Source organism: Zootoca vivipara, chromosome 1 (genome assembly GCF_965207765.1).
Source record: "Zootoca vivipara chromosome 1, rZooViv2.hap1.1, whole genome shotgun sequence".
NCBI lineage: Eukaryota > Metazoa > Chordata > Lepidosauria > Squamata > Lacertidae > Zootoca > Zootoca vivipara.
Window position 1 is genome coordinate 28,933,751 of NC_142582.1, and position 17,812 is coordinate 28,951,562.

At 41.0% G+C, this 17,812-nt stretch overlaps 1 protein-coding gene across 6 annotated transcripts in view; it reads left to right on the top strand.

Moving 5' to 3' along the window:
- RBMS1 (RNA binding motif single stranded interacting protein 1) overlaps positions 1–17,812 on the top strand; it is a 115,908-nt gene that overhangs the window by 87,663 nt on the left and 10,433 nt on the right. For 3 of the 6 annotated variants that reach the window (XM_035132425.3, XM_035132408.3, XM_088661153.1), the window contains exons 5-9: positions 5,787–5,944; positions 7,480–7,559; positions 14,168–14,283; positions 15,649–15,698; positions 15,788–15,881. In XM_035132425.3, the coding sequence (XP_034988316.1) occupies positions 5,787–5,944; positions 7,480–7,559; positions 14,168–14,283; positions 15,649–15,698; positions 15,788–15,881 (498 nt within the window). The remainder of the gene's footprint in view (positions 1–5,786; positions 5,945–7,479; positions 7,560–14,167; positions 14,284–15,648; positions 15,699–15,787; positions 15,882–17,812) is intronic. The other 3 variants (XM_035132434.3, XM_035132416.3, XM_088661157.1) reach the window with 1 other exon arrangement.

Consider the following 17,812-nt stretch of genomic DNA (forward strand, 5'->3'; position numbering starts at 1 on the left):
TTGATGCTGTATCTTGATATCTGGGTGTGCTGTGTAATCTTAAAATATATAGTATGTTTGCTTTTATAAACAAATTGCTTATGAGACAGCTTAAAGTTTTCCCTGTGGGCCCTTAGCAGTTTCATTTAGGGTTATGGTATTTTCTGTCCTGTTCCTATGTTGCTTTTGTCATCTGGCAGACTAATCTCCTTACTCCCCTCTACCACCTTCTCATTCATTGCAAAGGGTACAGCTCTGAGCTGGGCTTCTAATGGCTTTCTGTAAACTCCCTTTAATCTTACTGCCAACCCACATACGATGTACCTGAATCCTTCCCATCTCTAATGTAATAAGTGGCATGTGGTGCAATACAATAATTTTATTAAAACAGAAGTTATGTGATCACTTAGTGCACAGAAGGGTATGGTTTCTGTTATGTTTTATCTTTTTTTTAACAGTACTTTGTTACATATAAAGCAATGGTTATGTAGTGCTAATACTATTCTATTCCACCAACCCTGCTACCACCACCCAAACACTATCTAAACACCTCCAGTTCTCACTCCAACTACCACCCAGTCTGAAACTCAACTTATTCTTTGAACAGTCTCGCACCAGTGTTGCGGCTCCTTCTCAAACTTCTATTCAGTCACCACTCACTTCCAGCATTCCAAGAACTCTCTCCTTCTCCCAGCCTAACACATACCTTAACTTACATACCATAAATACCTACGCATTTACTTTAATTACTCTAATATCATGACATACACACACAATTATATTTACATAAACACCAGAACATCACCGGGCGTAGACAGAAGAGTGAGATATCTCTTACAACATACTTACTCTGGACCACTGCTTGGTCTCTTGGATTCATGTTACGTGAACTCAAGTGTACTTCTTAAGTTTATTGTGTTAGTTTGCCTACTCCACCTAATTTCCATGAGCTCAATGTAATGTTAAAATGAGGTCTGAACATGCCTACAGTATATGCCCATCAATTTAATTAATTGAGAGTTCCTCTTACAAAATGAAAAGTATTTATTTTGATTTTTTTTCCATGAATGCTTTTGGCTTTTGTGGTCCTCTCAAATAAAGTTAGTGGAATACACGTGGAGCTTCTAAAAGGTCTCATTGCATTGTTTTCTTAACAAAGCCCTGAACATCTTCATACAAAGGGTTGTCCTCTTATCCAAAAGGCACTTAGGAATGTCTCCATTCTCATGAATTGAAAAGAAACCCTGTTTCAGATTTGCTCAGCTATGTTCTTGTACCATAGTCTAGCGAAAAATAAAGGCCCCTTTCAGCCATGCTGCTTGTCTTGTTTGAATGCTACAATAATCAGGAAGCAGATACTGTCTTTTGTGTTCATACATAGATTTAAGACCAGTATGAATGGCACACCATTTTTCTGTTTCAGTGAAGCTTTCTAGTAGCAGTGCTGAAAGTTCCGTGATGGAATTGAATCGAGGGATCTTGTGCTAAGCCAGGCACCGCCAAACTCCGGCCCTCCAGATGTTTTGGACTACAGTTCCCATAATCCCTGATCACTGGTCCTGTTAGCTAGGGATCATGGGAGTTGTAGGCCAAAACATCTTGGGGGTGCCTGTGCTAAGCTCTATGAGGTTAAGACTTCTCTTCCGGCACAGTCTTCCCTGTGAGGAGGAAGAAGAGGCTAGGGCAGGCATCCCCAAACTGCGGCCCTCCAGATGTTTTGGCCTACAACTCCCATGATCCCTAGCTAACAGGACCAGTGGTCGGGGAAGATGGGAATTGTAGTCCAAAACATCTGGAGGGTCGAAGTTTGGGTATGCCTGGGCTAGGGAGGCAGGCACAGACAACATTAGGGCCTGCTCCAGTGGGACTGTCCCCTCCCATCGAGCTAACTTTGTTTTAGTCCTTTAGAATCATAATCTGCCTTGGGCACCCACACAGAAAGGCATATATCTGTGAAGAGTATCAGAGCTGCTAAAGGGTTAAACAGTTCTGCTATGACGCCTGGCCCATGGGCCTTAGGTTGCCTACCCTGGCATATATGAATGCAGTGAATGAATGAATGAGGTACTAGATTGTGATTGTCAGCACTGAGTTGCAAGCTGGGGAATAATTTGGTCATGATTGAACTAATGTGCCGAAGACTCCCATATTATTGTTGGTTGCTACACACGTTTCCTCCTGCAATACTTAGATCATTTGGGGGATGGGGGCGCAATCTTTCCTCAGGTGGCAAGTTTTTGAAAGAGTTACATGAGCATCATTTCACTTCACTACCTATGTATATCCCTTGTTGGGAAGCAAGTAACATACTGAACCATGATATACATGGCACTTTCTCCCCTGCCATTGCAATGTAATCAAGTTCTATGAACCAGAAAGGATTATCAATCATTCCTACTGAAAATGTTGCCATACCATGTTAACTTTGCTTCTGCTGGCATTTTTTATATTTGACTAGATAATGCAAGGTGTGTTTCTTGGGATATTGTTTTGGTGCTCCCAGCATACTGAGAGCTTCTACTAACATGGGCTTTTAAGGAAATCTGCAATATGCCCCACTAATCTTTTGGAACTTCCTGAGGGTCACAGCCTTTCTACAGAGCAAACAGAATGCAAAACTGCTTGGAAGTATATTAAAACATAACAAAAGTTGTTAAAGCAACAGTTAATGTTAAAATATTAAGTGAGAGGAGAGGGACACCTATATGACAGCAGCCAGATTGGATTGGATCCAGCCTTGCTAACAGTAGACCTACTGAAATCAATAAGTTAGTTGTGGCTAATATAAGACCCATCAATTTCAATTGCTTTATTGTAAGCATGACAATTTATCAGCAGAAGCTATGAGAGGAGGCTACATAGCCAATGTTCCTAGACACAGAATTACACAATGTAGACTCCATGATAACTAGAAAAAAAGGCCCAGCTTCATATTACAACTTGGCTCTACAAATTTGGGAACATGAATGAAGGATTCACCCACAGACCTCAAAGGCCAAGGAGGTATACCCACGGTGGCTGCAATTCATCCATACAAATTTCTACAACATATGAATTTTGTTGCAGTTATGATGTTTTCTGCCTCTGCTTATCTTTCCTCCTATTTTGTGCACCTATTGCACAATATAGGCAATACGAGGCACCATTCCAAACTAAATAAATACAACCATTTTTAAAAAAGAGGCTTAGTATTTCAACTTGTTCAGGAGGAGGGAAAACTTCTAATTATAGAGATTGTGATTTCAAGGGTGAGCTCTGTGTTCTAAGCGGTCTTGGAGCACAATTATTTCAACTTCATGCTTCATGTACTTTTTAAAAGGAAAAACAGGATGTGCGTGAAGACGAAAACCATATGATTAAACAATTAATCGTGCTGTTAGCATTACAACAGCATTCATTGTAACAAAGTACCTTTAAATAGTTCCTTGTGATCAATGAACAAAAACAATAACCATGCTAATTTTATTTATTTATTTTTTTAAAGAGAGAGGGCCCTGATAATTAGCTCATGTAGACTTGGGAGTTCTTTTTTACTGATGCATTTTTGTGGCTGTTCCAGACCAGAAATAAAGCAACCTTTTTGCCATATATGGATGCCTAGTTCAACCCATTTGCTGAATGGGTCAGAGCAGTAACTGACAGCACTGCAGCTGAAGCTGAATAGTTTTACTTTTAACTCTGTATCATGTGTATCATCTTCAGTGATACACATGAGCACTGCTTCCATGGGAAGCCAGGCCAGCTAGGAATGAATCCCTTTTGCCAAAAGGGTCTTCCATACAGTCCTCGGTCACATGTTTTCTGAATGGCTGTCTGTTAGCCGTGACCCTTTGCAATGGAAGAGAAAACAGATGTTTTATCATGCTGCCAAGTTGTTGGGCCTTTTTTTTCCCCTCTTGCATGTTAGGAACAGTTCTACACACAGGGAGTTTTTGTTAATTAGTTTCAGATGATGACTGGGAGTTTTACACCATGCAGTTACTACTCTTCTCTCCAACTCCGCACCCCCATTTGCCACCCCTGCCCTTCTCAAGTCGATGCTCACGGCTGGCTGTTCCCATTTCTTAATAAATGCTGAACATAGCTTTATGCTTATTAGATACTTAACCCCTTGAGTGCCTAAGGAATAATAACATGCATAATACATACAGAAGAACGCTAACTTAAAATCAACCTTGTTTTGATATGCTTGAGGAAAAGCAAATAAGTGAATTCAGCAGACTCAAAAGCTTTTAGTTCTAAGTTACCTTTCCCTCCATTTTTGTTAGCAGAAGCCCAACACAGGAGATCTTCTTTTGCAAGGACCAGTTTACTTCTTGAATTTATTATTCAATGCGGTGCAGTGTTAAACATAACTATAATAAATGCAATAAAATAATACAGTCCCTTCAAAACAGAAACATAGCAGCACATCTTGATACATGATCTCAAAAATCTTTACAGGAAGAGCAACAGGACAACAGTATTATAAAATATCATAAAACATCCACAATGCAGTGTGGAAGGTGAAATAAAAGCTGGCATCAATGATCTGGGAATGCTTATCCAAAAATTTTTTTTGTTATTTAAAAGGTAACTGAGACAAACCACCGTTGGTGCTTTTTGTATTGCATAAAGTGGATGCCATCATTGAGAAACCCACTGCTGTGTTCCTGCCTGATGCATTTTTTGGACAGGCCAAAAAGTGTTCTCTACCTAAAAGCATTGCTATGTTATTCTTTTCTCTTTCTTTCTTTCTTTCTTTCTTTCTTTCTTTCTTTCTTTCTTTCTTTCTAGCATGTGCTTCTCATGAGTCTTTGCTAAATGGATTCTCAGAGCCTGATCGTGCATGGAAGTTGCCCTCACTTTAAATTTGTTACGGCTTTGTATGAACGCCTTGGGGGTGTTTGTACTATTCTGTTGTCATGTGTTTATTCATAAATCTGCATCTTTATATAATGTTTAAATAGAGCCAATGACTTCTTAAGTCTTCCCTGTCAAAGAGAGAATGAGATAGTGTATATAAATATGGAAGGCAGCTTCAGGAGACAGAAAAAGAGCTCCTGATCATACATGCTCTATTTTATTTTATTTTATTTTATTTTATTTTATCTCAAGCTCACTCGAACATGATTTGTAAAACAAGTTAGAGCCAAATACTCCAGTGCAAACATACAGATTCCCTTTCTGTCTACAACTGCCCTCGCTTGCTTCAGGGGGTTGGACAGAAGTCCTGAGGTGGATTTCTAGAGGGGAAATTGGCAACAGAAAACCTATGAGCAGAAGGGTCTCCTACTTGTACATCAGAATCTTTGAATCCGAGCCATGGTTTTTATTTACCAACTCTGAGCAAAGCCACTTTATTCTGCAGAACTTTTGAAATAGTGAACTTGTGAACTGATTAAAATTGGGATAATTTTTTCAGGGATGCAGGATCCAGCATGGCAAAAGCCCTTCCATTGTGCAGCAAATATATTCCTTTTTATCTATTGATTTTCCCACGAATGTAATTCTAGAGATGATAATGGCTTATGTTGTCAGAAGAAGGAAGTGCTTATTCTGTGAATGATAGTAACGATGAATAGATGTAATCATACATTTTGGCCACAGCCGTTTCTCTAGAAGAGTTTCATTGATCTCCTAGGGAAGTCTTGAGAGACTGCTATTCAGTGACTTCAAAATTACATATTTAGCTTTGACTGCTGTTGGTACCACTTTATTGTGGAGACTTTCACAGCAAAGTAAGTCTCATGGGTACAATTTTATGTTCAAAATTTCCAATATTCTTCTAAAAAGTAATAATATTATTTTTATTGCTTTTTTTTCAGCAACAAGAGCAGGATCCAACTAATCTATATATTTCCAATTTGCCACTTTCAATGGATGAACAAGAGTTGGAGAATATGCTGAAACCTTTTGGGCAAGTTATCTCTACAAGAATACTTCGTGATTCCAATGGCACAAGTCGTGGGGTTGGCTTTGCAAGGTACGATGGTAGCTGTCTTTTATAAATCGCTTCATGAATAGTATCTTCAGAACAATTATAGTTAAAGTAAAATGAAGGTGCTTAGCAATAGAAAACAGTATTTTACCATGACAAGAAACTCAAAACAAAGATGGTAGGACTGATCATTTAACCAAAATATTAATTCATCAAATAATATTCAAGGATGCATGGCACACACCTATTAGTACTGTAATAGAGAATTGTTCAAATGTCAAATATTGACATCAACAGCTTATTATTAAAGTATCAGCCATAAAAGACAAAAGTGTATATTTAAAGGTGGTTGTGGTTAAAGAACATGAGATGTTATACTCTAAATCAGCATGGTGGCTGGGGCTGATGGGAATTATAGTCCAAAGCTGCTGAAGGGCACGAGGTTTGTAAAGACTGAGCAATGGGTGTGGGGCCTTGACTTTTGAAGAAAAAAGGATTTTCACACCACCTTTGCTTTAAGGTGAAGTTTGAATTTTATTGCTCTCTTGCAATTAAAAGGTGGGACACGACTGACACCAGGGCAATATTGACTTATTAGACAATATTAAACTGCAATCAAACAAGTTGTTAGTTACCTTCTATTCCAATCCTAATATTGCTGCCTTATTCTTTGCATGTTTTTAATTGGCTCAGTTGTTTTAAGGGTTCTTACACAATGGGTACTCAGAAATAATTACCCAGTATTGCCATATCCATACAAAGGTAATATACGAAGTTGAATTCAATTAGTAATTACAGACACAGGAATCCTGTTAAACTAAATAAGGAAAACTGTACCCAAGACAAGTTGAATTTCCTTTTTAGATAGTTCCAATGTGCAATGAGAAAAACATTGTCATTTGAATGTTTACTTTCAGTCTTTAATAGTGGAGCAATGATTGGGGGAAAGCACAAAACATACCCCAAATTAATTTTTTTCAAAAGACACAATTAAAGCATCCTTCTCACACACATACAACAATGTTGCAAGGACTGCATAGAGCTTGTAGGAGGAGCCAGGGAGAGACAGTGAGATAGACAGATATGGACACAGACATAAACCATAGGAAGCTTCTTAATAATGAGTCAGATCACTGGTCCATCCATCTCAATATTGACCAATAGCATCTCTCAAGGAGATTTTCCAGCCATACATTCTGGGGAGTGAACCAGGAACACACTACATTCAAAGCATGTGTTCTATCACTGAGCTATGGCCTTTCTCCCTGGTTTGGCACCACAGGAACAAGCCTTGGGTTCATCTACTAAGATTCACCGCCTCCCTTTTTGTCAGAAAACTGCAGTTGGCCCTCTTTGCATGTGCTGGCAAACAATGGCCAGCAAGCCATGAGGAAAGACATCATAGTGCACAAAGGGATGAAAGGAGTGCACAAGTCATAAGTTTATTCACATACTGCCCAAGCCTTATTTTGTCATTACGATTGAACTGGGCTGGAGGCTTTGTCATTGTGACCTAATAAGAAAGCAAAACATGTGCAAGTTAATATTACACAGTTATCTCTTTTTTGTCTTTTACACAGGATGGAATCGACAGAAAAATGTGAAGCAGTAATTGCTCATTTTAATGGGAAATTTATTAAAACACCCCCAGGAGTTTCTGGTAGGTCTACGTATTCTTCTGAAAATGTTACAATCTAATGATTCCTGTAACTAGATTATGCAAGTGGTACCTGCATAACACCACTTCTAAAAGGAGGGTGAACAGCACTACAATAACCCTCTTACAATGTTACATACTGTCTGGAGCCCTGAGGAAGGACACTCTGTGCTGTTCAGGCCCTTGGGGGGTCGAGGAAGAAATTTCAGGAATGTGGAAACATCTCTTCTTCCTTACCTTTCCCTTGAGTCCTTCCCCTGTGGGCTAGTGGGCTTCTAGATCCAACACTACCGGTAATTCACACACCTTTACTTGAACATCCAAGCCATCATCCCCGGAGTGCATTCATGAGGACACATGCAACTTGTGAACTGAGCAAGTGGACATAGCTGGTAGTATTTCTGTGATCACAGCAGCATTTACTTTACATTATAGAGGTTTGCATATAATAGGAGAAGCACTGAGAATACTGTAACTCTGACAAGGGAAGGTAGCTCTCTGAATTTGTCTTACACAGCCCCAGTCTGCTGCTGAGTATGGGCAGATAGATTAAGGGTGCTGTTGACTCCAGTGATCCAACTACTGTGCTTGTAGTTATCCCATTTTCTGTAAAACCATGTGAGCCCGGACATTGAAGACCCTGAATATAGGCCATTGCTACTCTGAGCATTGTAACATTCCACTGCTTTACAAGGATTGCTCTGAAGCTTTGGGCACAGGTCCTCCCAACAGCTGTAAATAGTTCTACATAAGGTGTGCAGGGAGGGGAACAAATAAGGCTTCTATTTTTAATTAGTCCCCTTTTCCTGTGGCTTTGCGAGCTTGTTCAGTAGCGCTGAAGGTGAATGAATCTTGATAGGAAAACCTGATACCCAAATATAGAACCAGATGAAGATGATAATTTTAGATCCCCCCTCTTCCTGCCTAAATTAGCTTGCATCTTTCTAGTGCAAAAAAATTAGCAAGGAAACAAAGAAAGGTCCACAAGGCGTTCTCCTAATGCAGCTTAATTTATTCATTTGCTGCTGTGAGAGTCCCAACCCATCTTATGAGGGAAAGCTGTCAGCTCATGATAATTGATTGCACTTCTTACTATGGGCTCTTTTGAAGCCAAGAGTTAACACCCTTTTACTATCAGCCTCTGCCAGGGAGTAGCAGATTATTGCTGGATAGGATTAAATTAATATGACCAGAAAGACAGAAGACAATAACAAAGTGAGAGAGGAAATTTACTATACAATAAATAGTGCTTTTCTTTGACTTTCTGGGGATGGTAAAATTGTATCCTATAAGAAAGAAGAGACATGGTAGCATGCATGGTCAGAATTCAGGTGAAGAAAGAAATCAAAGGTAGGGTATTCATACTTATTTATTTTTCTTACATTTATATCCTGTCTTTGGTATCTGAAGAAGTGTGCATGCACACGAAAGCTCATACCTATGACAAACTTAGTTGGTCTCTAAGGTGCTACTGAAAGGATTCTTTATTTTTATTTTGATCCTGTCTTTGTTTCATCATGGAGCCCAAGGCTGCATACATGTGATTCACTGGTGATTGTTCATCCAGGCAATGGCCATCCTCAGACCAGCTGAACTTCAGCAAGGTCGTGACCTCATGTACCTTCAGACTATATCCCATGTTTTGGTTCTCTCTCCCTCTCTCGCTCCCCCTCTCTCTCTGGTGTGGGTGGTAGCCACACATTCTTCAATATGAGGTTTCATTGTAGAATTTCCCAGGATGCCCCCAGTGCAAAAAAAGAGAAAGATAATATACTTCCGATGTTACTGCAAACACCTGTTGTTTAGGTAACTGGGCTGACTTAGCAACCAGCCACTTTTGAGCAGCCTGACTTTGACCAGCAGAATACACAGTTTGATGGGACAAGGTAAATTAATCCTTGCCGTGCCATACTCCTATCATTACTAAGAAACTCTCAGTTCTCATATTACAGGAACTAGCCTTTAACAATCTCCAAAGCCATTAGAGGCCATTTGGGTGGAGCTATACAAATAGCAAGGGACCCAGGTGGCGCTGTGGGTTAAGCCACAGAGTCTAGGGCTTGCTGATCAGAAGGTTGGCGGTTCGAATCCCTGCAACGGGGTGAGCTCCTGTTGTTCGGTTCCAGCTCCTGCCCACCTAGCAGTTCGAAAGCACATCAAAGTGCAAGTAGATAAATAGGGACCGCTCCGGCGGGAAGGTAAACAGCGTTTCCGTGTGCTGCTCTGGTTCACCAGAAGCAGCTTTGTCATGCTGGCCACATGACCCGGAAGCTGTCTGCGGACAAACGCCGACTCCCTTGGCCTATAGAGCGAGATGAGCGCCGCAACCCCAGAGTCGGACATGACTGGACCTGATGGTCAGGGGCACCTTTACCTTTACCTATACACATAGCAGCAGACTTAGTGACAAATCTGGGTTGAGGCTATTAGGAGGGACATGGCTAATTCTTCATAGTGGGGCACTGGAGGTACCGAGGATTAAACCTGGGACTTTCCTGCATGCAAAGCAAATGCTGTACCACTGAACTATAGCAGTTCCCCAGATGTTATAGAATTTGCAGCATAATTTTGAATGGTTGGTTATTTGTGGTGCCACATGGAGGCCTCTCCCCTGACCACCCCTGACCACCACATAATGTATGCTACCCAGCATGAGCATTTTCTCAGAGCAGGTTATCAAAGCCATTTTCCACTACACCACATTCCTTGCCTCATAATTACATGTGCGCGCACACACATATGCCTTCAGCTGACCTTGTTATATTACTGGAGCCCCATGTGTCTCTTCGGTCATCTGTCTCATTTGACCTTCACTTTGTTTCTTGGGTTTGTGAGAGAGGGCAGGCATTGCTTCACCCCCAAGTTCATGAGATGCACCATTAGCAAAGCTCTTCCCAGGTAAAGGGCGAGTAATAATCTGCAGCATGAAAATGTAACGCCAACTTTAATAGAAATTAGGGTAAATTGGCAAATGTGAGTTGGATGGGGGAAATGCTGTAATGGACGGAGAATCCAGAAGATGGCAATGGAATAGGTGTGGGAGGAAGAGGAACATCTGTTTAAGAAAAGCATGTTGTCATGGTGCAGCTTAGCTAAAATAACAAGAGTCTGGAACTGAAAGTGGAATAGCTAAATAGTTTTATAGGAAAGGAGGTCTGGCCTCCTGGATAGTGCGAAGCAGATCAGGAAATTCTTGTGCAGACCCAAGGAGACTAGACCAGCTGGTAAAAAAATATGTGCATACTTAGTTTTAGTAGGGTTTGAAACTTCAGAGTGCACAAACAGATCGACTCTGAAGATTGCACTTCCTGCCATAGTCTCAGGCACAGGTTACATTAAAGCAGCTTTCCACTACCTGGTGCTCTCCGGATGTTTTTACATCCTGTTTCCTTCAGAGGCCAACCAGATGCCTAAGGGAAGTCTGCAAGCATAGGAGCCCAACAGCTCTCTCCTGCTGTTCTTCCCCCATCAGTCATCACTCACCACCAGATCAGACATCATCCATGTATATGTGGAGCTAGAATATTTTTGCCTCAATCTTTTCCCCCCAACTTGACTAGCAGCCATTGCATTCTCCTCCATTAACTCATGGTAGCAAATTCCATAGTTTTAACTGTGTGCTGTTTGAAGAAGCACTTCATTTTTGCCATTTTGAATATCCGAACAGTCATCTTCATTAGATGACTCTGGGGCCTAATACTGTATGAGTGGGATAAAAACGTACCTCTTACCTTCTTTTTTTAATGTCTATCATTTCCCACTTTACTCACTCCCCTGCCTCTCCCCAAAAGATATTGTAACTTTTCCTCATAGTGGGACTAGCCCAGTTGCAGCCATTTTGGTTTTTGGTTTTCTGCACTTTTCCCAGCTCTATAATATCCTTTCTGATCCAGATTGTACACCGTATTCCAGGTGAAGTTATACCATAGATTTGAATAAGGGCATTACGATAGTGGCAAATTTTATTTTTGATCCCTTTCAAATGATCCCTAACATAGAATTAGCATTTTTCATAACTGCCACACTGGTTTGACATTTTCATTGAACAATTAATTCATCACAATCAATGTTAGAAATGTGACTAACAAATATTAATAATAATAACAATAACAATAATAATAACCTCATCCCTGTCCTGATCATTTACCACCATCCCAGACCCCCATCAATGTGGGGTTAGTAAATTTTTTGCTTCAGTGCTCACCATCTTGCACTTACTTATATTGAATAGCATTTGCCATTTTAATGCCCATTCACTCAGTTTATACATTCACTTTTGGAACTGCTTGCAATCCCTTTTTTTGCAATCTCTTTCTGGTTTTAAGCACCCTGAATAATTCTGTGTCATATGCAGACTTGTCTGCCTCACTGCTTATGTGGATCATTTATGAACAAGTGTAAAGGCACTGGTCCTAATACAGGTCCTTGGGGGGGGGGGATTCCTTCCACTGTGAGAAAAGTCAGTCCATAAAGGGCTTGTCCTCTTATCCTGTGACTGCTAATTTTACTCAGGAGCCTTTAGTGGGGAACGTCATCAAATATTTGTTTGAAAACCCAAGTGTACATTGCTGATTCAGTCCAAAACAGCACATAAGAATGTGAGTTGCCATTTTAAGTGCAACCCAGAATGCTGTCAAAACCACAGCACAGGCATCCCCAAACTTCGGCCCTCCAGATGTTTTGGACCACAAATCCCATCATCCCTGACCACTGGTCCTGTTAGCTAGGGATCATGGGAGTTGTAGGCCAAAACATCAGGAGGGCCGCAGTTTGGGGGTGCCTGCCACAGCAGGAGGGGAATTGTCTGGGATGTTACCTAACTGTAGATTTGTGAGGAAGGAAATTGTTAGCAAAAAGTGTGACAAGCCAAGACTACAAAAGCATTTCCACTCAGTGATTAGGAATAACGAGGAAAAAGAGAGAAGGACTTTATTTCAGCCAGATGCAGGTGGTGCATTTAGATAATGGAGTATGACTGAGACAAGCATTGCCACTCCTGAAATTGTCCTGTGTTAAACTTCAAAAACAGAACAAGAACTATAATGAAGGACATGAGCACTTGAACCTTGGAGAGTGGGTTATTGCGTTTTACCAGCTTGCTTAGTAAATTCAATTCTTCAGCCTGGGTTTCATGTCTGTAAAATAGGAATAATGCTTGCATGGATCACCTGCATATGTTATCAGATTAAGTAAATGCCACCTGCCAGCTCATCATGCAATGATACTTGTATAAAACAAGACAGAAAATGCTGAAAGTCACCTTTCTGGCTTCCGCAGTGGAAAGAGTTAAAAAAAAAGCACACAAACCATTTTGCAGCATCTTTGTATCTATGCCCTTAACCATTACTAGTTGCACGGTTGTCAAAAGTAATTTACTCTCTCAGTGAACACTTTTCTGTAGAAATCTGTGGTACTGGAACAATACGTAAGTTAAAGGCATAGCTGCCAAGTTTTCCCTTTTCTCGCGAGGAAGCCTATTCAGCATAAGGGAAAATCCCTGTAAAAAAGGGATAACTTGGCAGCTATGGTTAAAGGAATGCTGTTGAAACACTCAAAGGGTGTTTTCATTTAAGGAAATGACCAGACATGGAAACCACAGAAATGGATTCAAGTGGCTTCTGCTCATAACTTGCCACTTTTTCTTTTGAATGCAAAGCTCAGAGTTAGCCTTCCAAGATTCTGCTGGCTTATGAAAATATGAAATGCAGGGCAGAACATATATTGTGTGTCCTGAGAGCAATTTATAGTGTCCTCATTTAAAATTTATATAAGTAATCCAACCAGAGCGCCTATGTAAATAATGTTCAGTGAATACCTGTATCTAATTAGTTTCTCTCATGTGTTGCATAAAGTAGCACAATAAACATGCAGCCTTTTTTTATGGCCAGCCCTAAAGCTGTTTGTTTGGAAGTTAACCCCATTGGTTTCAGTAGGGCCATTGCACATATGCACATCAATCACTTAAGTGCATGAGTGAATAAACCAAAGTAGATTTAATACCAGAGGCAAAAAAATGTACTTTTGTTTCAGATACAGTATTTTTGGATGAAGTTGAGTTGGACTAGCTGCTAGCAATGAAGTGACAGAGCACGTAGGTGTGACTTCGTATATAACACATCTGCAACCAGAAACTTACAATGAAGGAAGAATTCTGTGTAAACCATTTGTCAGCTTATTTTTTTTTTTTTGATCAAAACAGATTCCACACTGCAGGCCCTTCCTTCAGTCTAGAGCTCAGTGTACTCTGATGCATCCTAAAGAAATCAGGCTTTCCAAATTACGTCAATTAATCTATGTATCCATCCTTTTTCAGTTATGAAAATAATGAAGAAGAAGGTCACATGTAGTTGTGTTGGAGTGCTTGTATCTACTAAAACACAGCAAATCTTTGCAATCAGGATGTTTGGGAATGCATGAAAACACTGTAAGGAAGGATCACTGGGTACTATCGAATGTATCTGAACGTTACAGTTTCCAAGCAAAATAATTTGGGGGAAACCTACTACGTAACATCTTTTCACAAGTGGCAACTTTTGAAATGCACTTTACTTTTATATCACAAAGGTTATTATTTAGACTATTCCTAAATGGTTTGGTTTGGGTTTTTTTAGCTCCTGCAGAACCTTTGTTGTGCAAGTTTGCAGATGGAGGACAAAAAAAGAGACAGAATCAGAACAAATATATACAGAATGGAAGAGCATGGCACCGAGAAGGCGAGGTGAGACTTGTAAGTCCTCCTCTCAACCTTTAGTCAGTGTGTGTGTGTATGTGTGTCTTTGGATGTGCATTAAGAAAATAATAGTTGCAAAGAGTTGTGCTGCCTTGACGTCCTCCTGCATTGTTCAATGGAATATTACAATCCTTCATTCCACTTCATTACTTGACATATTTAAATGCACTGTTTAAAATATTGGGCCATATTCAACCAACTTACTGTGTTAGTGGAAACCAGTGCTAGGGTTCCCATGAGTGCAATGGGACTTCCCGCCAGCAGTACTTCTCCCCCTACACACCCTCCCCCCAATCTGTTCTTGAGGGTCTGGAAAACTACCAGAACAGTGCACTATGGGAAGGGAGGGGAGATAATTCAATGAACACACACATTTCTATCTCCTTAGCCCTACACTGAGTACAACCCATTGTAATTATATGAATGCAACCCATTGTAAATATTTTATATGAATGTATTTTAATTTCCCTTTATGTATTTTTTAAGGCTGACTTTTCCTAAATAATTCATAGTAGCTCACAAACAGACTCAATAAAAAACACCAGCAAAGTCAGTAGATAAATAGTCAAATATCTGTAACCAAATCAGCATGATATAATCTAATCAGGGGAAATCCAGGGAAGCAGAAAACCATCCATTTTAGAAAAGCAAGATTCACTGACCCCAGAGCCCTTATTTTATAAAGCCAGCTTTTAACCTGGTGTCTGAAGGCAAATAACACTGAAGCCAGTTGGGCGTCCCGATGAAATGGCTGCAAATAACTGAAATTGCCACTCTGCTAGTAGAACGCTCTAGAACATATTGCACATAATTTAACATCTCAACTGTGTTCCTGCACATTGTTTCATGTGCATGCAAGCTGGGCCTTTTTGAGTCTTCATCAAGGCAGATTTTGCCAACAGCCTCTCAAAAGAGATGGTACTTTCTTTATTTAAGGTATTTATAAGCTGCTTAATTACAAAAGTTTCTTGGTGCACATAAAAATAATGAAAAAGTATACAGTGGATACACACATGGGTCCAATGGTACTTTGGTGTATAATTGCAGAGTGGCCATTGCAATGTAGCAGAAGCAAAACTGTCCTTGTGTTGTACGGAATGAGGAAGCCCTTGTGTATTCAGAAGCTCCGTGTCCATGCAAGAAGCCTCTGGATTGGGTCCATAATCTTTTAATGCACAAGGGAGATCCAAAGCAGGTTACTTACTGCATATCACTTGTGCCAACAAAATTTCACAAAACATAAGGCAGTGCTGGCATTGGAGCAACTTTGACTATTTCAGACAGATGGGCTAGTGCTAATGTTTTGGTTTGGAGTGGTAGCCAGTCTTTTCATTGATTATATGTTTTGTCCCTTCCCTAAAGGCTGGAATGACACTTACGTATGATCCAACTACAGCTGCTTTACAAAATGGGTATGTACAATCAGAGACTTAATAAACATAAGTTATTCCATGGTAGGCTACCCTTTTAAAGGTATTAATAAAAGTGTTTGTGCTTTTAGATTTTATCATTCGCCATACAGTATTGCAACAAACAGAATGATCACTCAGACGTCTATCACGCCATATATTGCTTCTCCAGTTTCTACATACCAGGTCTGTATTTCAAGACGGAAGGATAAGCTATTAAAATACTTAGTAGGAATTTGTGTAGAGCTCACATGAAGGCTTTGTGGAATGCAATACCTTACCATTTTTGTCATTCTATGTATAAAACAGCCGGAGACAGAAAGGGAAACACAAGAAACTTGCTTTTGAAGTATTCTTGGTTTCCTGTAGAACAGAAATCAGTGTGTGGAGTATGATGAAATAGAAGCTTGTGCTGCTTAGTTTTACTGCTAAGGCAGATGTCATCGGTGGTGGGTTTTTTTCAGTGAGGAGATGAGTAATGGTAAGACAAGCTTCTGTGAAAAAGAGCTTGCTTACCACTTTCAAACATATCCTGCTAGTGCACAGTAAAGGTAAAGGGACCCCTGACCATTAGGTCCAGTCACGGACGACTCGGGGGTTGTGGCGCTCATCTTGCTTTACTAGCCAAGGGAGCCGGCATACAGCTTCCGGGTCATGTGGCCAGCATGACTAAGCCACTTCTGATGAACCAGAGCAGCGCACGGAAATGCTGTTTACCTTCCCGCCAGAGCGGTACCTATTTATCTACTTGAACTTTTGATGTGCTTTCGAACTGCTAGGTTGGCAGGAGCAGGGACCGAACAATGGGAGCTCACCCCATTGCAGGGATTCGAACCGCCAACCTTCTGATCGGCAAGTCCTAGGCTCTGTGGTTTAACCCACAGTCCCACCCGCGTCCCTTGCAAGTGCACAGTAAACCCCCCCCCCAAAAAAAATCTGGTTCAGGTCAACAGTTATAAATACATACTACCTGGAGGTGCTGGGACACTCTGAAGAGCACTACACAAGTGAAAGACCTCAGCCAATCTCCATGGGGAGAGATGGATGGCTGCAAGGAAGCAAATGTCCCACTGTTTGCTTTCCTTTGACTCAGCTCAATACCCCACCCATAGAGGATTTGTCACTGAAGGGGGGGGGGGAGAGCTTGTGTTCATCCCCTGATGCCGTTGCTACAATGGCTCAGAGTTGATGTGGTGAGCAAGCTCCCCCTCTAGCCCCAAACTCTTAACAGGGGGTTTCTGTGGAGGTCTGACCCTACATCCCATGAGTTCTCAGGATACTTTACCAGCCTTTCCAGGATTTATAGGCCACTAGCTTAGGAGAAATGGGTGGGAACTGGTAAGGGGAATTCTGCTATGCCACTTACTCTCAACCCCTCTTGAGTCCCTTTGTGAATCTCTTTGTCTTTCTCTTTCTAAAGACACTGAGCATGGGAAAGAGGCATGGTTTGGGAAGTGGGGTTGAACTGTGGGTGAAGGTTGTACATGCACACTTCCCCTCATGCCTCCAGGAAATATCGCTGGTAGCAAAGGTCAAAGTTGTGTGTGTTAACACTTGGCCCATTGGAAGAGGAAACTCTTCTGGTTTCAGGGAAGAGAGCTTTGTTCAGCCAACACAAGATCCTGCTGCTCTCCTCAGGGTTAGGATAGGCTGAATGCTGGGCTGGTCACAAGGAGAACAGTAACCCCCCTCTGCCGCCGCCCTCACTGGAGCTTCCATACAGAGAAGGGATTCTGGGGACATCTCCACCACATCTCATTTGGGTATGTTAGCCACTTCCCCAGAATCCTCCTGCCTGCAAGTTCCCAAAAGCAACCGAAAAGGAGGGCTCAAGAGAACATATGGTGAAAAGTGATAGGTGAGATCAAAGAACAGAGTCTCTATCCCTCTGCCTCTCCACTTCTCCACTAACCTCCCCAGTTAGGTACAGGAGGGAGTGGTAGAAGGGAGCATCACAACTCTCCTCTTACTTCAGGTCCTCAGTTTGATTTTTTTTAAAGGCAAATGTTACTTACACTTGGTTTTCCAGTCAGTCTCTAAACCTACCGAACTGCCAACTCAGTATGTTGTTCTAATTCTAATCAGTACTTATTGGAAAAGGAAAGCAGCATTTAAAC